The sequence below is a fragment of the Oncorhynchus masou genome, chromosome 23, assembly GCF_036934945.1.
Source record: "Oncorhynchus masou masou isolate Uvic2021 chromosome 23, UVic_Omas_1.1, whole genome shotgun sequence".
Taxonomy (NCBI): domain Eukaryota; kingdom Metazoa; phylum Chordata; class Actinopteri; order Salmoniformes; family Salmonidae; genus Oncorhynchus; species Oncorhynchus masou.
The window spans coordinates 38,066,276-38,091,940 of record NC_088234.1 but is presented as its reverse complement, the minus strand read 5'-3'; the positions used below and the strand labels follow the sequence as shown (position 1 = coordinate 38,091,940).

General features: G+C 41.8%; 1 protein-coding gene across 5 annotated transcripts in view; it reads left to right on the top strand.

The window, feature by feature from the left end:
- Positions 1–22,422, top strand: part of LOC135510783 (kinesin light chain 1-like) — a 56,732-nt gene extending 34,310 nt beyond the window's left edge. For 3 of the 5 annotated variants that reach the window (XM_064931997.1, XM_064931995.1, XM_064931996.1), the window contains exons 8-16: positions 70–243; positions 1,067–1,166; positions 6,070–6,122; positions 6,398–6,465; positions 6,725–6,833; positions 8,917–9,075; positions 17,793–17,923; positions 19,594–19,654; positions 20,393–22,422. In XM_064931997.1, the coding sequence (XP_064788069.1) occupies positions 70–243; positions 1,067–1,166; positions 6,070–6,122; positions 6,398–6,465; positions 6,725–6,833; positions 8,917–9,075; positions 17,793–17,923; positions 19,594–19,654; positions 20,393–20,467 (930 nt within the window). In that variant the 3' untranslated portion in view covers positions 20,468–22,422. Of the gene's footprint in view, positions 1–69; positions 244–1,066; positions 1,167–6,069; positions 6,123–6,397; positions 6,466–6,724; positions 6,834–8,916; positions 9,076–14,970; positions 17,112–17,792; positions 17,924–19,593; positions 19,655–20,392 lie in introns of those variants that run through there. The other 2 variants (XM_064931998.1, XM_064931999.1) reach the window with 2 other exon arrangements.
- The last annotated feature ends 3,243 nt before the right edge of the window (positions 22,423–25,665 follow it).

The following is a 25,665-nucleotide window of genomic DNA, read 5'->3' as shown; positions in this document are numbered from 1 at the left end:
TATTGACCTTCCTGGTTGCCAGACAACATATTTAAATACATATACCTCTTGTGTTTTTGTCCCTCTCAGGTGCTGGGCAAGGACCACCCAGATGTGGCTAAGCAGCTGAACAACCTGGCCCTGCTGTGTCAGAACCAGGGCAAGTATGAAGAGGTGGAGTACTACTACTGCCGTGCCCTTGAGATCTATGAGTGCAGACTGGGTCCAGACGATGCCAATGTGGCCAAGACCAAGAACAACCTGGTGAGTACTACTGGGCAACACTTGGGTGGTGTTCAATAGGCACCAAACCAAATAAAATTTACTGAAACCGGGAGAGGGACTACCTGGACTTGTCCAATTAGAAAACAAATGATCATGTGCATAGTCATTCACTTACAAAATCACACCCATATAAACCATGTGTGGGTTAGTTTGAATTTGCATGTTTGGTTAGAGTCAGGGTTTCTGTGTCCCTAGATTAGTTATGTTCCTGTGGGAGTGGCTTGTAATTACAGTTGTAGATGCTTAAGATGCTTGCCCAGAGTTTTGATAGATTGTAAATAGAAGCATCACTTCACATTCAGCTGTGGAGTTTCAAAGTTCGTATTCTGAAAGACACAGAATTTGATTCAGTCAGGATGAACCATCTATATTGGATACTTTTCGAGTTTGCCTCACATTCAAAGCATGATTGACACACAGCGGCACCTTTGCTTTGTAGTTAATTGAACTTGGCGCTCTAAAAAAGGGGGAAAACGGCCTCAATTAGTATGTAAAGCAAACTGGTGCACTGCACAAGGTCACTAGAGCTTTGTCTATTCTCCGCCAGCTTTCAGAGTCCCGTAGCTAGTCTCGTCCGCCCATTCATATCTTGTCTGCTTTATGATTCATTGAGGTGTTGTATTGAGACCCAGAGGCAGGCGCAGCAGTGCTATATCATTGTTCATGAGCCTCTGAACTACACTGGGGAAATATGTGGATGGATGGATTGGCTATGTTCTTTCAGGGAACACAGTGTGATTCAATACCCTCGTTTTGATACAACATTGATAAGTACTTTTTTTCTCTCCTCTTTTCTCTCCAGGCATCCTGCTTTCTCAAGCAGGGGAAATACAAAGAGGCTGAGATTCTGTACAAAGAGATTCTGACCCGTGCCCATGAGAAAGAGTTTGGATCTGTCGATGGTAAGAAGAACTGAGTTCTACTGTATGATCCAACGCATCTGATGGGTTCTGATTTGAAATATTGTTAATCATCAGGGAACCTATGGAAAGGAGGTCCACAGTCTGGTTGTTACACCAGAAGTTAATGGTTATCTGTAGGAGGAATGTATATGGTGTAGTCAATTAAGGTTGGATATGAGCCAAATTGCATTTCCTACATCAATGCTTTTCAATTAAGCTCTTACCTCAGAAGGGGAATATACAGGTAACTGCCCAAATAAAGGAAACACCAACAGTCAATCAATAAAATGTATTTATAAAGCCCTTCTTACATCAGCTGATGTCACAAAGTGCTGTACAGAAACCCAGCCTAAAACCCCAAAGAGCAAGCAATGCAGGTGTAGACGCACGGTGGCTAGGAAAAACTCCCTAGAAAGGCCAGAACCTAGAGAGGAACCAGGCTACGAGGGGTGGCCAGTCCTCTTCTGTCTGTGCCGGGTGGAGATTATAACAGAACATGGCCAAGATGTTCATAGATGACCAGCAGGGTCAAATAATAATAGTGTCTTAATAGGGTGTTAAGCCACCATGAGCCAGCTTAAATGCACCGTGGCATAGATTTATACAAATGTCTGGAACTCTACTGGAGGGATGCAACACTATTTTTCCATAAGAAAGTCCATAATTTGGTGTTTTGTTGATTGTGGTGGAAAACAGTGTCTCAGGCACAACTCCAGAATCTCCTAGAAGTGTTCAGTTGGGTTGAGATCTGGTGACTGAGACAGCCATGTTATATGGTTTCCACTGTGTTCATGCTCATCAAACCATTCAATGACCACCCGTGCCCTGTGGATGGGGGATTTGTGATCCTTTGGTGGCATAGCCATAGTAGCTAAAATAATGGCCTGCCTGGCATTTTTATACATGACCCTAAGCATGATGGGATGTTAATTGCTTAATTAACTCCGGAACCATACCTGTGTGGAAGCACCTGCTTTCAATATACTTTGTATTCCTCATTTATTCAAGTGTTTCCAATATTTTGGCATTTACCTGTAGTTTTCCATAATCAAGATATGAGCAGAACTGGTGGAGGTGGTAGGGCAGGGCTCCCTTAGAAAGATGTCATGTTTTTACAACATGCAAATCTTCTCGATATGCCTCTTGTCTTACTGCTCGTCTTTCCCCAGCTAGCAGGGTCACTGACGGACACAGGGTTAAAAAATGGACAGTGTTCTAAACAGTGACGTTGGTTCGTCAAGGCAAGGCTCGCCCACCAGTCAGGATAGGATTTTTCAAGAGACCATTCTGAACAAAATAAAGAGGGGTTTTCCTGGTTTAACATGAACTTTCCTTGCTCTTATTCCTTTTACAAAAAAACTTGGTTAAACTTTGCTATTTAATGGTCTGCCTCAAGCGATTCGATATCCTACTTTGGAATGTCGCTTTGGTACAAAAATAGAAAGTGTGCGACTTGGCACAAGGGAACATTAACGCTGACAGAGCGAAACTAAAAGAGTTTGGTGGATTCTCGAAATTGCTTCAAGGCTTGTTCATGAATTGGGACAAGGCAACTCTTTGTTTCTGTTGGTTTCGTGAAGTTTAGACAAAGTAGGTGCAGTATAACAATTTTACTATGTGTCATATATTATCTTTGTCTTTTTATTCTTAAAATGGACTATATTTGACCTCTGTCTCAATTTGCAAAATAACTTAATTGATTGGTCTGGTTTCAACGAGAGAAACTGTATTTAGCAGGTTACATTTCATCTCTAGGAGAAATGTTAATGGTACAGTCAATTTCTTGTGAAAGTCCCAAGTCTTGATCGTTAATAGATCAGAATACCTATTGGTTTGAAACAATGACACTTTAAAATGACAACTTTTATTCCGTCTGAAGAGTGCTGCTTCACACACTTTAAAGAATAGAAATGAGAGGTGCACTGCCTGGTCCTCAGAGCATATACAGTGCATTAGAGGTCTGAAAACTTTCAGAGACTTTCTCCACATTCTGTTACGTTATAGCCTTCTCTGAAATTGATTAAATAGTTTCCCCCCTCGTCAATCTACACACACTACCCCATAATGACAAAGCAAAAATGTATTTTTAGACATTTTTGCAAATGTATAATTTGAGGGGGAAATATCACATTTACTTAAGTATATTCTGACCCTTTTGTTGAAGCACCTTTTGGCCGCAATGGCAGCCTGAAGTCTTCTGGGTATGATGCTACAAGCTTGGCACACCTGTATTTGGGGAGTTTCTCACGTTCTTCTCTGCAGATCCTCTCAAGCTCTGTCAGGTTGGATGGGGAGCATCGCTGCAGAGCTATTTTCAGTTCTCTTCAAAGATGTTCAATCAGGTTCATGTCCGGGCTCTGGCTGGGACATTCAGAGAATTGTCCCAAAGCCACTTCTGCGTTGTCTTGGCTGTGTGCTTAGGGTTGTTGTTCTGTTGTAAGGTAAACCTTCGCCCCAGTCTGAGGTCCTGAGCGCTCTGGAGCAGGTTTTCACAAGGAGTTCTCTGGACTTTGCTCCGTTCATCTTTGCCTCGCTCCTGACTAGTCTCCCAGTCCCTGCCGCTGAAAAACATTTCCACAGCATGATGGTGCTACACCGTACGAATGGTACCAGGTTTCTCCAGACGTGACGCTTGGCATTCAGGCCAAAGAGTTCAAGATAATCTTGTTTCTTGTAGTCTGAGAGTCTTTAGGTGTATTTTGGCAAACTCCAAGTGGGCTATCATGTGCCTTTTACTGAGGAGTGGCTTCCGTCTGACCACTCCACCATTCAGGCCTTATTGGTGGAGTGCTGCAGAGATGGTTGTCCTTTTGGAAAGTTCTCCCATCTCCACAAAGTAACTCTGGAGCTCTGTCAGTGTCCATCGGTTCATGGCCACCTCCCTGACCAAGGCCCATCTCCCCCAATTGCTCAGTTTAGCTGGGCGGCCAGCTCTAGGAAGAGTCTTGGTAGTTCCAAACTGCTTCCATTTAACAATGATGGGAGGCCACTGTGTTTTGGGGGACGTTCAATACTGCATAAATGTTCTGGTACCCTTCCCCAGATCTGTTCCTCGACACGATCCTGTCTCTTAGCTCAATGGACAATTCCTTCGACCTCATGGCTTGGTTTTTGCTCTGACATGCGCTGTCAACTGTGGGACCTTTATATAGACAGGTGTGCTTTTCTAAATCATGTCCAATCAATTAAATTTACCACAGGTGGACTCCAAGTTGTAAGAACATCTCAATGTTGATCAATGCAAACAGGATGCACCGGAGTTCAATTTTGAGTCTCATAGCAATGGGTCTGAACTGTGTGTGTAACACTGTTTTTGCTTTGTCATTATGGGGTATTGTGTGTAGATTGCTGAAGTTTTTTTTTTTTTTTACTTCTTAGGGCTGCAATCCCGTTAACGGGATTGATATGACAACAGCCAGAGAAAGTGCAGAGCGCCAAATTCAAACAACAGAAGTCTCATAATTAAAATTCCTCAAACATACATGTGTTTTATACCATTTTAAAGGTAATCTTGTTTTTAATCTCACTAGTGTCCAATTTTCAAATAGGCTTTACAGCAAAAGCACCACAAACGATGATGTTAAGTCAGAGCCAAGCCACAGAAAAACACAGCCATTTTTCCAGCCAAAGAGAGGAGTCACAAAAAGCACAAATAGAGATCAAATGAATCACTAACTTTTGATCTTCATCAGATGACACTCATAGGACTTCATGTTACACAATCTATGTATGTTTTGTTCGATAAGGTGCATATTTATATAAAAAATCTCAATATACATTGCCGCTTTATGTTCAATAGTTCCAAAAACATCCGGTGATATAACAGAGAGCCACATTTTACAGAAATACTCATTATAAATGTCAATTGTTGGACATGGAAATGTAGATACACTTCTCATTAATGCAACCGCTGTGTCAGATTTCAAAAAAGCTTTATGGAAAAAGCAAACCATGCAATAATCTGAGTATAATCTGAATTTCAGACAACAAAGCAGCCAAACGATATCCACCATATTAGGTAGTCAACATTTGTCATAAATAGCATTATAAATATTCACTTACCTTTGATCTTCATCAGAATGCACTCCCAGGAATCCCAGTTCCACGTTAAATGTTTGACTTGTTAGATAATGTCCATCATTTTTGTCCAAAGAGCTACTTTTGTTAGCACGTTTGGTAAAAAAATCCAAAGTCATGAAGCGCGTTCCCTAGTTGCAGACAAAATGTCAAAAAGTTCCGTTACTGTCCGTAGAAACATGTCAAATGATGTATGGAATCAATCTTTAGGATGTTTTTAACAACTTCAATAATATTCCAACCGGAGAATTCCTTTGCCTTCAGAAAAGCAAAGGAACGCAGCTCCCTCATGTGAAATGTGCGTGACCAGCGCGTGACTGCTGGCAGACCTCTGACTCATTCGGTCCCACATCACAGTAGAATTCTCAAACAAGTTTCTAAAGACTGTTGACATCTAGTGGACGCCTTAGGAAGTGCAACAACCAATATCCCACTGTGTATTCAATAGGGGCTGGGTTGAAAATCAACCAACCTAAGATTTCCCACTTCCTGTTTAGATTTCATCTCAGATTTTTGCCTGCCATATGAGTTCTGTTATACTCAGACATCATTCAAACAGTTTTAGAAACTTCAGTGTTTTCTATCCAATACCAATAATATGCATATATTTGCAACTGGGACTGAGGAGCAGGCAGTTTACTCTGGGCACCTTTCATCCAAGCTACTCAATACTGCCCCTGCAGTCATAAGTACTTAATCCATTTCAGAATAAGGCTGTAATGTAGCAACATTTGGAAAAGTCCAAGTGGTCGGCGGCCAAGTCCAAGCGGTCGAAAAGTATTCAGAAGGCACTGTATACGTCTGTCTGTGCTCTCTTTATCTGCAGCTGAGAACAAACCCATCTGGATGCACGCCGAAGAGAGAGAGGAGATGAGTAAGGTGGGTTTTGTGTATTTGCCTACGTTGAGCTCACGTGTACCTAAGGCCATACTAGGTGGAGCTCTATAACACCTACCTGTATAACGGCATGAATGTCATAGTTACTGTCTGAAGATCCACTCATCTCTCGCCACTTCCATTCGTCTCTCCTTCTCCCTTTAAAGACGTCTCTTTAATTACTACACTGTTGGAGCTAGTAACATAAGCATTTTGCTGCACCTGCGATATCATTGGAAAATCTGTGTATGCGACCAATAACTTTGATTTGATTCCAGGGCAAGCACAGAGACAACACCCCGTACGGCGAGTATGGAGGATGGTACAAGGCCTGCAAAGTGAACAGGTGAGCCAAGAGCCATGAATTGGGATGACTTAGCGGAGACAACACATTAAGTCATTAGTCTTGCCCCTATTCAAACATACATTGAGATTATGTATTTCAAAGGTTTCAATATAACAGGGCAATGTAGTTTTGTCAATTATGCATAGCGTTATTAAGAGATTAATATCATGTTCTGAACTTGCAAAACTACGGTGTACCCTACTGAACACACATCTGTCATCATTATGAGTGACCACTGCTGTGTCTGTCGACCCTCTAGCCCGACAGTGAACACCACCTTGAGAAACCTGGGAGCTCTGTACCGCCGACAGGGCAAGCTAGAGGCCGCTGAGACCCTGGAGGAGTGTGCCATGAGGTCCCGCAAGCAGGTCAGGATAATACATTAGCTATAAATACTCACACAGTGTATAATGTACACAAATGACCACGGATGATACTGTTAACTCAGGACACTAATGGGGTTAATTGTAATTTTTTTGTCAACAATCTACACAAAATACGCTCTAATTCCAAAGTGGATGAAACATTTAAATATTTCTTAAAGATGAATGAAAAAATAAAACATGAATATACTTTGATTAGATTAGAAGTATTCACCCCCCTGAGTCAATGCATGTTAGGAACACCTTTGGAAGCGATTACAGCTGTAAGTCTTATTGGGTCAGTCTCATAAGAGCTTTGCACACCTGTATTGTGCAATATTTGCCAATTATTATTTTCAAAATTATTTAAGCTCTGTCAAGGTGTTGGGATCATGGCTAGACTGCAATTTTCAAGGCTTGCCATAGATTTTCAAGCAGATTTTTAGTGAAAAGAGTAAATTTGCCAATCAGGAATATTCACTATCTTATTGGTAAGAAACAGTGTAGATTTGGTTTTGTTGTAGGTTGTCCTGCTGAAAGGTGAATTCCTCTCCCAGTGTCTGGTGTAAAGCAGACTGGAGCAGGGTTTCCTGTATAATTTTGCCTGTGCTTGCCTCCAAGTTTATTTTTATCCTGAAAAACTCCCCAGGCTTTGCCGATGTCAAACATACCCATACCATGATTCATCTACCACCATGCTTGAAAATACTGTAAATAGGCAGTTACTCAGTGTTGTTGGATTTGCCCCAAACATAAAGATTTGCATTTAGAAAAAGTGTATTCCTTTTCTCTGTTTAATGCAGTATTCATTTAGTGCCTTGTTTCATACCTATGCATGTTTTGGGATATTTTGTGTTCTTTTCACTGTCATTATTTTGGAGTCACAACAATGTGTTGATCCATATTCTCTTTTCTCCCATCACAGCCATTGAACTCTGTAGCTGTTTTAAAATCACCAATGGTCTCATGGTGACATCACTGATGTGTCTGGGTGGTTTAATACATAATCCACAGCATAATTATTTACTTGACCATGCTTGAAGATATATTCAATGTCAGATTTATTGTTACCCATCTACCAATCACTGCCCTTCTGAGGCTTTCGAAAAGCTCCCTGGTCTTTGTAGTTGAATGTGCTTGATATTCAAGGGACCTTACAGTTGATGTATGGGGGACAGAGCAAGGGTTAGTCATTCAACAATCATGTCAATCTCTATTTCACACAGTCAATATATATAACTTGTGATTTGTTAAAGGGAAATAAAAAAAAAAAAAAAAAAAAAATGCCTGCTTCATATTCGTCATCTCCAGCACCACCCCAACATCAACATATGCAAAAAAGGAATTTGACTGCATTTGACTGCTGAACTAATTTAGCCTTGTCTAAACAAAGGAGGTGAATACTTATGAAATTACTACTTTAGTTTAAAAAAAAAATGAAATTACTTTGACATTATGGAGTATTTGGTGTAGATCAATGACAAAAAATTATAATTCAATCTATCTCAATCCCAAAATGTGAAAAGTTTGACGGGATGTAGACTTTCTATAGTCACTGTATATGCCTAAAGCTACAATGCTTTTGTGATACTTGAATACTTGTATGATTTGAATAAATATTTCCTCATATACCAATAAACTATTAGTGCATATCTATTGCGTAAGTGTGTACAGTATGCACTACCTGCTCATAGGCTGGGCAAAGAATCTCATGCTATTTTTTCCTCTCTCTACCATGCTTTGGATGCAGATCAACACAGTAAGTGGTTTAATTATAACAGGAACTGTCAATAGTCTCCATGTATCCCTACTAACATCACTCTCATGTAACTGTCATTGTAGTGTCCATGTCTCTGTAGTGGCTCCATTGTCTCCATGCACCAGCAGAATGCCTGAGGCAGTGGAACGAATATCACATAACACCCCTGTAATTCCACTCTAATTTCACAGCCTATCTGTACCAGAATTCACTAGCTAGCCATTAAATTGTTCAAGGTTAGTGATTTCTTAAAGTGTGTGTATGCATGTGTTTGTATTTGTGTGTGTGTGTGTGTGTCTCTGGGGCGATTGTCTTTGGAACCTCCCCCAGGGCATAGACCCCATCCAACAGACACGTGTGGTGGAGATCTTAAAGGATGGCGAGGGGGACAGGGAGAGGCGGAGGAGCCGGGACAGCCTGTCCAGCGTCAAGTACGAGAGCGGCTCTGAGACCCTCGAGGAAGTGAGTATGGGCGTAGAGTGGAACGGGGTGAGTACAAATCCACATTAATTTATTCAGTCCCCTAAATTTCGGTGGCCTTAATGATGGACAGAGCAGTTATACACAGTACACTGCTGAGCTGATGGGCTGGTACAGGTTGCACACACCCCGCAGCCCTAATCTTAAACACTGCATACAGTGGTTGTGTACCAATTCTACACACTTTTCCCAGCGTGTGTACTTGCACACTACCTATCATGGATTTAAAAGCATTGGATTGGTGTGTAACCATTTTTCTGGAGGGTGTTAAATCCATGAGAGGGAGTGTACCGTCGTCTGAAGCGCACATTTTGGGTGAAGCATGAAACATATTTGGGAGGCTGACAGTGTCATCAAGTAGTAAAGTATGTGTGCAAGGCAATCAAGGCTGTTCATCTCCAGGACCAGGAGTGTATCTATAAGGAATTGTATTCCAGATATATACTGTATCAGTCAGCCAGCTCTCTGTATTATTGCCCTGTCCTCACCAAAGCGTCACCTGTAAATCCTTTTTGGAAAGGCACAAAGCTGATTGAGTGCTGGCATAACCTGATATGTAACTCTTGTTCATTTTAACTGCTGGCTTTGAATGTGTTACATTTTTTGGGTGACGCTTGTTGAAGTATTTTATTTCTCGTTTTAATATCCAACAGTTTTTGTTAAATGTTGCTTAAACAAGGGAGAATCAAATGGCACAGGTTCACTCTGGGGCATCCTGGGAAGGCAGAATCCCTTTTTACAGAATTCACTGGGCTATACTGTTTGTCCTACCTTACTGACACCTAGGTAATGGGGCAATCTGATAGCTCACAGCTTGATTTAGTATAGGGGTGGCAGGTAGCCTGGCGGGTAGAAGTGTTGGACCAGTAACCGAAAGGTTGTTGGATCGAATCCCCGAACTGTCAAGGTAAAAATCGTTCTGCCCCTGAGCAAGGCAGTTATCACATTTATTTTATTGGTCACATAAAAATAAAATGTGTATTTCCCCGGGCAGGCCAGTTGAGAACAAGTTCTCATTTAAAACTGTGACCTGGCCAAGATGAAGCAAAGCCGTGCGACAAAAACAACACCGAGTTACACATAGGATAAACAATCGTACAGTCAATAACCTAAGCAGATGTTATTGCGGGTGTAGCAAAATGCTTGTGTTCCTAGCTCCAACAGTGCAGTATTTATTTTTGTTTAACCTTTATTTAACTAGGCAAGTCAGCTAAGAACAAATTCTTATTTTCAATGACGGCCTAGGAACCGTGGGTTAACTGCCTTGTTCAGGGGCAGAATGACAGATTTTTACCTTGTCATCTTAAGGATTTGATCTAACAACCTTTCGGTTACTGACCCAACGCTCTAACCACTAGGCTACCTGCCACCCCTAGTAGTATCTAACAATACACAAATCTAAAAGTAAAATCATGGAATTAAGAATATAGGATGAGCAATGTCGGAGTGGCATTGACTAAAATACAGTATTAACATGAGTAAAGCTGTATGTAAACATTATTCAAGTGAGTAGTGTTCCATTATGAAGTGGCCACTGATTCCATGTCTATGTATACAGGGCAGCAGCCTCTAAGGTGCAGGGTTAAGTAACGCAGAGGAATTTGAAGCTTTCCACCTTCTCCCGTCGATGTGGATAGGGGCGTGCTCCCTCTGCTCTTTCCTGAAGTCCACAATCAGCTCCTTAATTTTGTCGACATTGAGGGAGAGGTTATTTTCCTGGCACCACTCTGCCAGGGCCCTCACTGTTCCCCGGGCACTGACGACTTGGATGTCGATTTAAGGCAGTCCCCCGCGTATCTCTGATTCAGAGGGGTTGGGTTAAACGTGGAAGAAACATTTCAGTTGAATGCATTCAGTGACTAGGCAGACCGCCTTTCCTTTCAGTCATCCTTGTTTGGGGAAGTTCCATTTCAATGCACTCAATTCAGAAAGTTGAATGGATTTAAATGCCATTGACCCCAACCCTGGAAGGGCCCAAACCTGGTTAGAATCCAAACCAATTGAGCCTGGCAGTGAAATGCCTCTGTTAGATGCTGGCTGCTTGTCCCTGTTTGGACATCTGGACTTCCAATTCTGGCGTGTGCTTTAATCCCCTTCTCACTTACTGCACTTAATGGGCTATTACTGCGCAGGCAAGTCGGGCTACAGATCTGCTGCGGATGGGCCATGACTAAGCCGGTGCGGGATAGTGAGAAGGGATTCTGCCGTTAGGAGCTAATAGGGAGAGTTTACTGCTAGGCTGTGTCCAAAATAGGCACTGCGACCTCATCGTTAGTGTAGGGGAGGAGGGGGGGGGGAGGGGGCATGGTAGTGGGCGTGGCCAATGGCATTGTCTCCCAAACATTTTTAGAGGCCCTCCTCTTGGCCTCTAAAAGAGATTTTTTTTTTTAAAGCTAGTTTCCTTTTATTATACACATTTTGTCATAGGGCTGAATGCTGAGAGAAAATGTGCAGTTTTAAAGCTAATTTCCTGCAATTATACACATTTTGCCATGGTTTAAGACATGTTCTTATGCTATCTGAGTAACTCAAACATACAGTGGCAAGAAGAAGTATGTGAACCCTTTGGAATTACCTGGATTTCTGCATAAATTGGTCATACAGTTTGATCTGACCTTCATCTAAGTCACACCAATAGACCAACACAGTGTGCTTAAACTAATAACACATAAGTATTGTATTTTACTTATCTATATTGAATACATAATTTAAACATTTCAGTGTTTGGCAGCAGTTGCCAAATGGGTATAGGGGAAACACTGTAGGGTGCCATTTGGGATGCCCGTTTCTGGTACTGCCCTGAGATCCCCAGTCTGAGTCTGTGCCTTCTTCTACTAGCACACCCAGTCTTCACTGCAGCCCTCCCACTCCAAACGCGCATGTTCCACAACTGCTAGCCTGCGAGGCACACCTTTTTTTTTAACACAGTCCAGCAATGTTTAACGTGTTGTTCTATTGGTTTGAACTGCACTACATTACCCATTAACCACCTGCTGTGCTGCGGCTGATTCATGTGTCATCATAATCCTTTCTGTTATTTTCTGCTTATGCTCATGTAATTATTTTCAGATCTGGAATTGATCTTCTAATGAAGGGTAGAGCATATATTTGTTGAATCGTGTATGATGGCTGAACAAATATGATGCTTGCTATCACAGTCTGAACTCAATTATTCGGATATGCAGAGGGTTTAAAAATATATTTTCCATTTGCCAAAATTCAGTCTCCTATAGGAATTGTGCGGACCTAGTACCATATTATCAGACCTTTCACATGGGTGTAATTAATGATCTTGTAAGAAGATTACAAAGCTCACTCGTCCACTTGAGTTCTGCCAATGAGATTGCTACAAATTGATTTTAATAGATCGCACTATTAAATTGTCCAATGAGGTTCACACCAACCCATCCATTTATTGAGGTTTGTGCCGGTCTTCTCAAGGTCAATCTTGTTTGGTGAATGCTCGTGTTTACCATCATTGTGATGGCCATAGCTGTTGAAATAATATCATGGCAATCGAGGGGGAAACTCTTCAGATTCAAGAACATGTTTCTCCATCCATCCATTTCAATGAATAGAGAATCAAATCAATATTTCATACATGTACAACTGTATGAACATGTCAAATTTGACAAAAGGTTCCTTCTAAGCATAATTATGTTGTTTTCTTAACACATTTTGAGTATGGGATGCTCATCACTTCCCATGTATAATTCTGGTGTGGTACTTACTACCAGTTCATCACCTACATTGATTTATAAACTGATGTGTCTTTTTCATTCAAAATCTTTTTTTGGCTCCTCTTGGGTCCATATTTCAGACGTCTTTCACTTTGAATCGTTCAAAGTGCAATACAGTTGGCTTCTTGAAACGTGAACTTGTCTTCTGGATTCTGACTCCTTTGTGCAGTTTAAAGGCCAGTGTGTGACTCACTGAGTATACAAAACATTAGGGACACCTCGTTCCATGACGTAGTTTTCACCTGGTATGTCTATGATCCCTTGTGGATTTAACAAGTGGCATCAATTTTCAATCAGTGTAGATAAAGGGAAGGACTTTTAAGCCTTGAGACAATTGAGACAGATTATGTATGTGTGCCATTCAGAGGGTGAATGGGCAAGACAAAAGTGCCTTTTGAATGGGGTACGGTTGTGGGTGCCAGGCGCACTGGTTTGTGTCAAGAACTGCAACACTGCTGGGTTTTTCACGCTCAACAGTTTCACGTGTATCAAGACTGGTCCACCACCCAAAGGACATCCAGCCAACTTGACACAACTGTGGGAAGTATTTGAGTCAACATGGGCCAGCATCCCTGTGGAACGCTTTCGACACCTTTTGGAGTCCATGCCCAGACGAATTGAGGTTGTTCTAAGGGCAAAAGAGGGGGGGTGCAACTCAATATTAGGAATGTGTTCTTAATGATTGGTATACTCAGTGTATATTGAATAGCCTATTTACTGCATTATCAGTTATGAAAAAATATAAGTATGCTGAAAACAGCATTGTTGGCACAAGGTCCCTTCCCTCTTACATCCTTACTCCTTTCTCACTGTGTTGAACAAGTGTTTGAGAGCGGTACACGGAGGGTAGTGGGGATTTTCTGTGCAGCATGGAAGCAGGTGTTGTCTTGTGGTCGTATTCTGTAGTTATGTGGAACTTGTCTCAGTATATGTTTGCCTGTTAAAAATGCATGATTTGAATGTGCGTATGTACTGTGCTTGTGATGTAGGTGCCTTTTTTGCATCATCTATGCATGTCATCCTCTTCAAGTTCCTTTTTCTTTCTGTTTGTGCAACTAACCTACCTTTTTGATGATTACCCTTGCCATGGCAACCAATCAGCCTGTCCATCAAATGTTCCTCCTTCGTTCAGTGGATTGTACTCTTCCTCTTGATTCCGGCATTCTACTAAGGTTGGACCAAAGCTGGGGGGGGGGCTGGGGCGGGGTCTTTATGTCAGAAAACAGACTACAATATGAGAGCTATTATATCTTGTGTATTATAATGTAGCCTAGTACGGGGTGTGGGTTACAATTTTAGCTGTTATCACTTAATATAGACTACCTTATGTTATTGAACATATCTATAACCAAAATGTTTATTTATTAATTTTTAAGGTATGTTCATAACAATTATCTGTCCTGCATTCATATGATCAGGTCTATACATATTCCTCGTGTGCCACTGCTAGTTTCTTCACAGCAGTATATCATATGTATAGAGAGATGGATAGATTTTCAGGTGTATTAGCCATCGTCAGCCTCTCAATTTGTTAGTTTGATGACTGTGCTGCTGAAGTGCTGATGCTTGCACATGCCCTTCAGTCTGCAGTGCACAGTCACTGGCTGGGCTCGGTGTGCCAAGTCCACCCTTGCTTGTCTGCTCACAGAGACGGTACAGCAAACGGCTGAGTCACAGTGACTGACTGCACACAAACACAATAGTAGCATCACTGACCAGCACTGTAGGTGAAGGGAGGCTGTAGCACCATCCATAAACTGCCCACTGTTTATTCATTCCTCAAACAAAACACAGCTGGGATGCTGCAGGCTATGGATGGATGAATTTGATGTGTTAGGAAAGGCTACTTGAATTTATTTGATTGCCAGTCATTAATTTGCTATTTTATGGTGAAGCTGTTAAAGTAAATTGATAAACACATAGGCCTACACATTATTTCTGAGCTTCGAATAGGAAGGCAGAGCCACATCATAAGCATGCTTCCTTTCTATTTAAACATTTATACCATGCAAATTAAGATAGATTCTATTTTAAATCAAGAGTAGATCATACTGCAGTGCAGATTTGGCCAAGATCACATCTTTTCTCATTAGGATAATTAAGATGCCCCCACCCCAGAGCTTTTTAATCATATGTTTGTTTGTGTTTTTCCTCTTTCCTTCAGGCCTAAGCCACATCAAGATTATTCCTCCATCCTTCTCTCCTCTTCCCCAACAAATAGTAAAGGATGTTTTTGTCGATCCCCTTTGGCCTTCTCTTCTCTCCTACCACCAAATGAAAAGCTCCTCCTCTACCGTTCCTGGTGTCCTCGGCGAGACTGCCCCCTGTTGTCACGTCTGTCCCAGTACTGACAACCGTTGGGATGTTTGGTTTCCTCTTCCCTCTGATCCCTCTCCCTTTTCACCCTTTTCTTTCACTAACCTTGTCTTGCTCCTTCGTCAGAATTTTCTCTCCCTATTCCCATAACATGAAGTCATGCCTATCACATTCTCCTCTAAAACTCACCAACTCTCCCTCTCCACCTCAGTCTTCTTCTAACATGCATATGTAATATTCAACTGTATTTAGTAATGGCATGATAGAAAGGGGTAAGTGTTTGGAAATACGGTGGCCCGTTGGGAACACAGAGCAAAGCAGAAATGCCAGAGTGGTTTTGGACAATGACCTGCAACTGCTTCCACAGCCCTTAACATCTGCCCAAAACGCCAGTCTGTTACCATGATAACGCCTGTCCTTTTGCCTTCACAACGTAGCTGTGGTTTGACTGTCTGCATCTCACATCTCCCTTCAGGACTTCACTGTTGCTTTGCATTGGCCTCAGTCTGTATTTGTGTTGGAGTGGCTTTGCCTTCTAGAGCGTACACGTACACTCCCAGGACTGTAAGCAGCTGGCAGGTGAAAATAGTCTGTGATCAAATACAAAATGGCTTGGGGTCTGCAGTTGATTAACTTGGTGCCTGTATCTTAATAATAATTTGCTTCCTTAAAGTTAATTTCATCATTTTGAAGTGTAACCATATGCCTGAGCAGTTTTAAAAAGGTACTGTATTGTAATAAATGCGTATGACTTTGGTATATTAGGTTGGCTGTGACAAAAGTGATTGATGTTGGGGTTTCAAACTTATCCTCTTTTTATATATATTTTTCCTATTCATTTTTAATTTAGTGTGTTTTTCTTATTTACAACTTTTATTATGCTTGCTTTGTATTGACTGCCGAAGGCGGCGGTGGTATGTCAACCTATTATACTACCAATATGTGGTCTTATAGTAGCCGCTGCCTATTTTGTCTTGATCGACTAAAACACACTGCAGCCTTTTTCAGCCTGTGTCATACAGCAGCTTTATAAGCAAACTGTCACCTTCATAATTTCCAGAGAGCTCGAGTTCTTCTTGGCTAGACTGCTCTCCCTTCTTTGATGCATAGCATTTTACACACCGTAGGCCTATTGTTTACCGTGCATCGGTTACATTTTAAAAAGGGAATAGTGGCACATTATCTGGTTAAAGGCTACTGTAACAGAACCAACATGTAACGTTGCCAAAACATCCCTGTCGAAGCAACAGCACATCTGTTGCCTTCAAATTAGATTTTCTAACCTCTTGAGACCCAAGGGCAAGTTAGTGACCACGTGGGCTCTTCATTGCCTGCTTCATATTGCCTTTGAATGTGTTGTTGAGATTATAGGACATATTAGTGTTGCCATTTGAGGAAACGTATGAATCATTGCATGTGTGTATTTGTGTGTTTTAATATGTTGCCTTCCCTACCCCTTACGTCACACAGTTCATTACAGGTGAACATTGTCCATTTTGACTAGACCTCTTTTTGAACTGCATAACCCATAGTCAGTGCTGGTTTAAGATCATTATCGTAAGTGTTTAACTAACTGAATGTACTATAATTTCCATATTATGCGTAAATGTAGTAATGATATTTATGGATTTGATAAGGCACTCGTCACACAGGCTTTTGAAATGTCCTTTGACATTCCTAGCCATAAAGCATACTTTCAAGAATGCAAGCAACACTGAAAAAGAGGGAGAGAAACAACAATGTTCATCATGTAATTCGGACAATATTGTTATAGTGGAATGCTGATTTAATTATTAAAGTTGTCTGTAATTGATGTTATATAGTGTGAACTTCTGTTTCCTAGGGCAGAAGTAAACTCCATGGCAAGCTCTATAAGCACCATCTTAGAATGTAGGACTGCATAATATTTACCATTTCTTCTTGCATTGTGATTGTTGCATCAATGCTTGTTGGTATTCCCAAATAAAGTTTTTAATTTGTGAGGTGTCATTTCTCTCTGCACATCTTCCTGATTTTACGCAGCAGGTTAGTAGAATTAACTTAGCAGGTTAAGGGATAGCGAAAATGCTATGAAAATCACTTTATCAAAATGCTGTGAAGTGTCCAGTTCAAAAGATGCTACAAAGTCCTGTGAATGTCTGGTTTGGATCCAGAGGGACCTATTATGTAGGACAGACACGTCTGGACGAAAGTGATGCATGGATTGACAGGTGGAGCCCACTGTAGACCACCTCTATAGTGAAATAACAAACATTCATACCTCTTCCACTTGTGTACCTTTTACCTCTATTCCATAAAGTTGGCCACGTTAAAAAAAAAGGGATCCCCTGCCTACAGGAAATACTAATTGGCACCTTCCTATGCCACAAGCATATTCATGTCAACTTCAATCTGAATCTGAAATTAACATAACTGATAACCCAGTAAAGCCACGTCTATTTAATCAATGTGGAGTGTGTGGATTGGGCTGCAGTCTCTTTTTATTGTGAAAGTGCCTGCCAGCTTAATGAGCTGTGGTTTTCTGCAGGTCATCTGATTTGCGCTGATTGTGTAATTTTAATATGTGTATATGGGGTCCCTGATGTGTGGTTGTCTTCATGTTTACTAATTGGTTTGATTGTATATGTGTACAGTATGTGTAGGGTCATTGATGTGTGGGTGTATCTACAGGATGGTAGTGGGGCGCTACAGCGCAGTGGTTCCCTAGGGAAGCTAAGGGACGTCCTGCGTAGAAGCAGCGAGCTACTAGTGAAAAAACTACAGGGCAATGGACCTCCAGAACCAACCAGAACCAGCACCAAGTAAGAACAACACCATCACTGTCCAGATGAATATAATTAAGAACTGAGTCGTGTTCTTTAGGGCACACAACAGAAAGCATTTTGCAATGGACATAGTCTAACATCTGTTTGGTGCCTAATGAAAATAACTCAATGAAAGTCACGGGGGAAAAAAACGCGTCAAGATGCCTGGCAAAGCTGAAACACACTTTTCACATTAACATGACAAAATCTGCTAAAACTGGGTTAGATGGATCATAATTTGATGTCTAAAAGTCTAGCAGGCACATGCTCAGATCACAAACAACCTCTTGTGTCCTTCAGAATTGGGTTCAAATACAATTTCAATTACTTTCACATACATTTGGATATTTCTACTCTTTTTAAAATGCAAGTAGTTGAATATTTGAATGTATTTTGAAATACACAAATATTCCATGCAATTGAACCCAGGTCTTTTTTGTCCTAGGGGTATTTTAAATAATATATTTGGAAACAAGTATTTGAAAGTAGTTTCTAATACTAGGCTATTTATGGGATCTTTTCTAATACTTTTTTTGAAACTAATACTTTCAAATACTTCAAATAGAAGTAGTTGATTCAGCCACATTATTTGAAAAAACTAAAATACACATTATTTAAAATACAAATACTTAAACATGCATGTATTTGAACCCAGGTCTGGTGTTCTTAAGCCCAGTGTAGTCAAAAACATGATTTTTCTATGTTGGAATAAAACTGTGACAATGATAATGCCCTTTTAGTGTAAGTGCTGTTTGAAAAGACCACCTGGATTTTCTGCCTGTTTTGGTTTGCCAGGCGACGTCACCAATAGTAGACCATAATAATAGACCAATAACAAGAGTTTCAATTCTCTGCCAATAACCACTAGTTTTCAGGTTAAATATCCCTCCCACTAGGCTTGTCCATCACTCAGACCACTCCCAGACAGTCCTAGCAAAAGTCTGGCTTGAGAAAATCTGTTGTTCTGCCCCTGAACAAGGCAGTTAACCCAAATCAAATGTATTTATATAGCCCTTCGTACATCAGCTGATATCTCAAAGTGCTGTACAGAAACCCAGCCTAAAACCCCAAATAGCAAGCAATGCAGGTGTAGAAGCACGATGGCTAGGAAAAAGTCCCTAGAAAGGCCAAAACCTAGGAAGAAACCTAGAGAGGAACCAGGCTATGTGGGGTGGCCAGTCCTCTTCTGGCTGTGCCGGGTGGAGATTATAACAGAACATGGCCAAGCTGTTCAAATGTTCATAAATGTCGAGCATGGTCAAATAATAATAATCACAGGCAGAACAGTTGAAACTGGAGCAGCAGCTTGGCCAGGTGGACTGGGGACAGCAAGGAGTCATCATGTCAGGTAGTCCTGAGGCATGGTCCTAGGGCTCAGGTCCTCCGAGAGAGAAAGAGAGAGCATACTTAAATTCACAACAGGACACCGGATAGGACAGGAGAAGTACTTCAGATATAACAAACAGACCCTAGCCCCCGACACATAAACTACTGCAGCATAAATACTGGAGGCTGAGACAGGAGGGGTCAGGAGACACCGTGGCCCCATCCGATGACCCACTGTTCCCCGGTAGGTCGTCATTGTAAATAAGTATTTGTTCTTAACTGACTTGCCTAGTTAAATAAAGGTTACTTTAAATGTAACTTTTTGGGGGGTGTTCCAACAGCATGAAGAGAGCTGCCTCCCTGAACTACTTGAACAAGGCCAGTGACCTAGATGGTTTCCAGGTAAGAGACACTGTCTAGTAGCTCCGTGGGATGTAGAAATCAGGGAGCCATATGACTGCTACAGTAATATGCATATATTAAGGTATGAAAGCAGTGAGGCTGAGATGTTAGTAATAAAAGTGATTCTTTGTATACTTCGCCGTCCTGCAAATGGTACTGGAGCATCTGCTCTCGGACCAACAGGCTCCGAGACAACTTCTACACTCAAGCCATAAGACAGCTAAATAGCCAGACTGCTAAATAGTCAACCAATGGTACCCGAACTATCTGTATACACACACACTGTCACTCCCACACACGTCCCTCACACTTTCAAACAACGCATACAGACACAACACAAACATACATTTGCACACACACACTTTTACACATTTGCTGCTGCTACTCTTTATTTTACTCTAATCTATCCAGATGCCTAGTCACTTTACCCTGCCTTCATGTACATACACTAAGTACCTCGTACCTCTGTACATTGATCTGGTACTTCCTGTATATAGCTCCATTCATGTGTATTTTATTTTATACCTCTTATGTTAGTTACTATTTAATTTTTTCAACTCTGCATTGCTGGGAAAGGTTCGTAAACAAGCATATCATTGTAAAGTCTACACCTGTTGTATTCGGCGCATGTGATAAATAAAATGTTATTTTATTTGTGTGGTAGCTTCTTTCCTTTAATTATGATGCATATATTGATGCCCCCCTTTCTCTAACTCCTCTTCTCTCTTTCTTTCTCAGGGTCCAGGCATCAGCAGGCTAAAGGAGAGCCGTGGCCTGAGCTCCAGCACTGTAGATCTGTACAGCGGAAACTGAGAAATTAGCAACATACTAGCACACATTACTTCTGTCTAAGCCCACCAAAATAAACACTGCCCCAAAGAAACATCTACCTACTACACCAAGTCAGCTCCCAGAGCCAGAAGCCCAAAGATTCAGCGACACTTTGATCTCTGCTACCACAACCACTTCCCTAAAGACACATCCATGTTGCTCTAAAGTCTTCTGAGCCTTGAACCCAAGGCAACCATGCGGTTGCCTGTTTCTTTCAGATACTCTGGTCCCAAAGACATGCCCGCTTCTCCCTCTCAGTAATCAGGACCTCCTCCCAAAGACCCCCCTGCCACACCCTCTACCGGTGAGGGAATGTTTTCTGGGCTAGAGGTATACAGGGCATGTTGGCTATGGGACACATTAAAAACAGGGCATTTCCTGAAACAGGCGTGTGTCCCTATAGGCTATTGGGATCAGACTGGGAAACTACCCAGCAAGAAACACACCTCTTGTGAAATGTTTCCTGTAAACCCTTAGTAAATAACTGTGTGTGTGTACACGGTTTAGTTACATCTGGAATCTCTGTTGCCATTGCTGTGCTTTTCTGTAATTGCGATATCCCTGTAAAATACTTTTGTTTAATTGTGCTGAATCCTACAGTCTTGATTTAGTATTCCTGTGCCGCTATTCCTTGTTTTAACATTGCAAATTGTTTTGCATTTTTACCTTGTAAAACAAAAACGGATTCCCCCTCCCCCCCAGATAGAGCTAACTACATGTTGGTAGGAAATTGGTTTGCTGTCATTCTGGCAGGATTTACATAAACTTAAGATTTATTAACCCTTTCGTTGCCTATTGAGATTGCTAGGGAGACAGGGTGTTGGTAGAAAGCTTTGGATAATAGGGCGAATAAAATGAAATACTGTGTGACTAGTATAGGTGGGTGTCCTAAATGGCATCCTATTCCCTACATAGTGCTCTACTTTTGACCAGGGCCCTCCTATGGGCCTTGGTCAAAAGTAGCATACTAAATAGAGAATAGGGTGCCATTTGGGAAGTAACCATAGATAACAGGGTTGATGTTAAGCACATTGCTGCCACCCACTGGTGCCATGGGTGTTCTGAAGTAAGATGCTTGAAAAGTCATTGAATTCACCAGATGGCTCCACCCAGAATGAGGTCATTGAATTTTACTGTCTGATGTTATGATCACCACCAGCAGGCACTCTCTTAAGATTATGGTTTAAATTGGAGTTACTTGGGATGATACATGATACTAAATGTGTATATATGATTCTTTTTGGGGGGTGATAATTTTGCACAACTCTTGGGTGGGTCTCTATTTTTTGATTTACATTTTATTCATTTAGCAGACGCTCTTATCCAGAGCGACAGAGCGACATACAGTAGTGAGTACGTAATTTTCATATTTTGTTTGTACTGGGCTCCCATGGGAATTTAACCCACAACCCTGGTGTTGGAAGTGCCACACTACCAACTGAGCCACATGGGATCAACTGTAATGTAAAGAAAATCAACATTGAACATAAATGGCATGTTATGTGATATATTCACTAGGCACAAAATTAAAGAAAGCACCTCCCCGTTTATCTGAAAATGTACAAAAGGAAACACTTTTTTGTTTGACGTTACACAAAGTCTTGAAACGTTTTGAAACTGTGTGCCCGAATGAATACAACCTTGTTCAACATTTTGTTTTTGTTGTCCTTTTAACACTGGTACATATTGGGTATCTGCGTAGTAGTTTGACATATCTGTTCACACTTTTCATAATCAGGGTTTGTGATTCATCTTTTGTACTTAAAAGCCATTCAGGTTCAGCTGAACAATATGCTGCAATGCATCTGCTCTAGTAAGGTTCTGTCTGTCTTGTATCTATTTTGGTTCTTACATGTTATACTGGATATGTCATCTGTACATCTGTCTTTTCCACTGTCGGTTCTGCCTGTCTACCAATAAAAATGTGTTCCCCTGCCCATTGTGCCTAACTCTCTCTTGCTCTCTGTTATATTACATTTTAGAAAGTGACGTGTATTCGACTGGCAGACACCTGAGGGGTGTATCATGAAGCTGGATAGAGGACTTAGTGAGCTAACGTTACGACCAGGAATAAGACATTCCCGAAGCGGATCCTTTGTTCGCACCACCACCCAGGGCATTTGATCTGATTCCAGAGGCCGACCCAAAACAACGTTGCCGCAGAAGAGGGAGATGGGGCGGCCTCCTGGTCAGGCTTCGAAGGCGTGCACACCACCCACCGCTTTCTCGCCAAAGTCCACTCTCGGGGTAACAAGGTAGACAAAATTAGGGCAAGGGTTGCTTTTTCGAGAGACATCCTTGATTGTAACATTCTCTGTTTCACAGAAACATGGCTCTCGGGATATGTTGACGGACTCTGTACAGCCACCAGGATACTTTGTGTCATGCCAACAGAAATAAACATCTCTCTGGGAAGAAGGGTGGGGGTGTATGCTTCATAATTAACAACTCGTGGTGTAATCGTAACAACATACAGGAACTCAAGTCCTTTTGTTCACCTGACCTAGAATTCCTTACAATCAAATGAGGACCATATTATCTCCCAAGAGAATTCTCGTTGGGTTATTTTCACAGCCGGTTATATCCATCCTCAAGCCGATACCACAACGTCCCTCCAAGGAATTACACTGGACTCGATGCAAACTGGAAACCATATATCCTGATGCTGCATTTATTGTAGCTGGGGATTTTAACAAAGCAAATTTGAGAACAAGGCTACCTAAATTCTATCAGCATATTGATTGTAGCACTTGTGCAGGCAATTCACTGGATCACTGCTACCCTAACTTTTGCGATGCATACAAGGCCCTCCTCTGCCCACCCTTCGGCAAATCCGACCACAACTCCATTTTGCTCCTACCATCCTATAGGCAGAAACTCAAACAGGATGAATCTGTGACTAGAACTATTCAACGCTGGTCTGACCAATTTGAATCCACAGTTCAAGATTGTTTTGATCACGCAGACTGGGAAATGTTTCAGACAGCCTCAGAGAATAACATCGATGTATATGCTGATTTAGTGAGTTTATAAGGAAGTGCATTGTAGATGTTGTACCCACTGTGACTATTAAAATATACCCTAATCAGAAACTGTGGATAGATGGCAGCATTTGCACAAAACTGAAAATTGCGAACCACTGCATTTAACAATGGAAAGATGACTGGGAATATGGCCGAATATAAACAGTGTAGTTATTCCCTCTGCAAGGCAATCAATCAAGCAAAATGTCAGTATAGGGACAAAGTGGAGTTGTGATTCAACGGCTCCAGCACAAGACGTATGTGGCAGGGTCTACAGGCAATTACGGACAAAAAGAAAACCAGCCATGTCACAGACACCGACGTCTTGCTTCCAGAAAAACGAAACACCTCTGCCAGCTTTGAGGATAATACAGTGCCACAGACGTGGCCTGCTACCAAGGACTGCGTCCCTCTCCTTCTCTGTGGGCCAACGTGAGTAAAACATTTAAATGTGTTAACCCTCACAAGGCTGCCGGCCCAGATGGCATCCCTAGCTGAGTCCTCAGAGCATGCGCAGACCAGCTGGCTGGTGTGTTTACAGACATATTCAATCTCTTCATATACCAGTTTGCTGTTCTCACATGCTTCAAGATGGCCACCATTGTTCTGTAAGCACAACCCCCACCTGTGGACGTCGGGCCCTCATACCACCCTCATGGAGTCTGTTTTTGACCGTTTGAGCAGACACATGCACATTTGTGGCCTGCTGGAGGTCATTTTGCAGGGCTCTGGCAGTGCTCCTCCTGCTCCTCATTGCACAAAGGCGGAGGTAGCGGTCCTGCTGCTGGGCTGTTGCCCTCCTACGGCCTCCTCCACGTCTCCTGATGTACTGGCCTGTCTCCTGGTAGCGCCTCCATGCTCTGGACACTACGCTGACAGACACAGCAAACCTTCTTGCCACAGCTTGCATTGATGTGCCATCCTGGATGAGCTGCACTACCTGAGCCACTTGTGTGGGTTGTAGACTCCGTCTCATGCTACCACTAGAGTGAAAGCACCGCCAGCATTCAAAAGTGACCAAAACATCAGCCAGGAAGCATAGGAACTGAGAAGTGGTCTGTGGTCACTGCAGAACCACTCCTTTATTGGGGGATGTCTTGCTCATTTGCCTATAATTTCCACCTGTTGTCTATTCCATTTGCACAACAACATGTGAAATTTATTGTCAATCAGTGTTGCTTCCTAAGTGGGCAGTTTGATTTCACAGAAGTGTGATTGACTTGGAGTTACATTGTGTTGTTTAAGTGTTCCCTTTATTTTTTTGAGCAGTGTATGTACACCAAATTTAAAAGGTGGCTTTAGATAAATGTACTGAAAACCCTATTGAATGAAAACTCCAGGAGAAACGTGTTGGCCAGCAAGTGGGAGGTTTTTCAGCAGTTAAATTAAATGTATTCAGCGTCCGCAAGGGAACCACGCCTGCAAAGCCCATTATGCATCTGCACAAGGTAAGTCTCCTAACACGCTGTGTACAACTCCCTTCACAGAGCAAACTGGCCCTAACTAGAATAGAAAGAGGAGTGGGTCTCAACATCAACAGTGAAGAGGCGACTCCGGAATGCTCGCCTTCTAGTCAGAGTTGTCTGTCCAGTGTCTGTTCTTTTACCCGTCTTAATCTTTTAGTTAAATTGGCCAGTCTGAGATATGGATTTTTTATGCAACTCTGCCTAGAAGGCCAGCATCCCGGAGTTGCCTCTTCACTGATGACGATGGTGTTTTGCAGGTACTATTTAATGTAACTGCCAGTTGAGGACTTGTGAGGTATCTGTTTATCAAACCATATACTCTAATGTACGTGTCCTCTTGCTCAGTTGTACACCAGGGCCTCGCACTCCTCTTTCTTTTCTGGTTAGAGAACATTTGCGCTGTTCTGTGAAGGGATTAATACACAGCGTTGCACGAGATCTTCAGTTTCTTGGCAATTTCTCACATGGAATAGCCTTCATTTCTCAGAATAGAATAGTCTAAAGAAGGCCAGTTTTATTGCTTCTTTAATCAGAACAACAGTTTTCAGCTGTGCTAACATAATTGCAAAAGGGTTTTCTAATGATCAATTAGCCTTTTAAAATTATAAACTTGGATTAGCTAACACAATGTACTATTGGAACACAGGAGTGATGGTTGCTGATAATGGGCCTCTGTACACCTATGTACAGT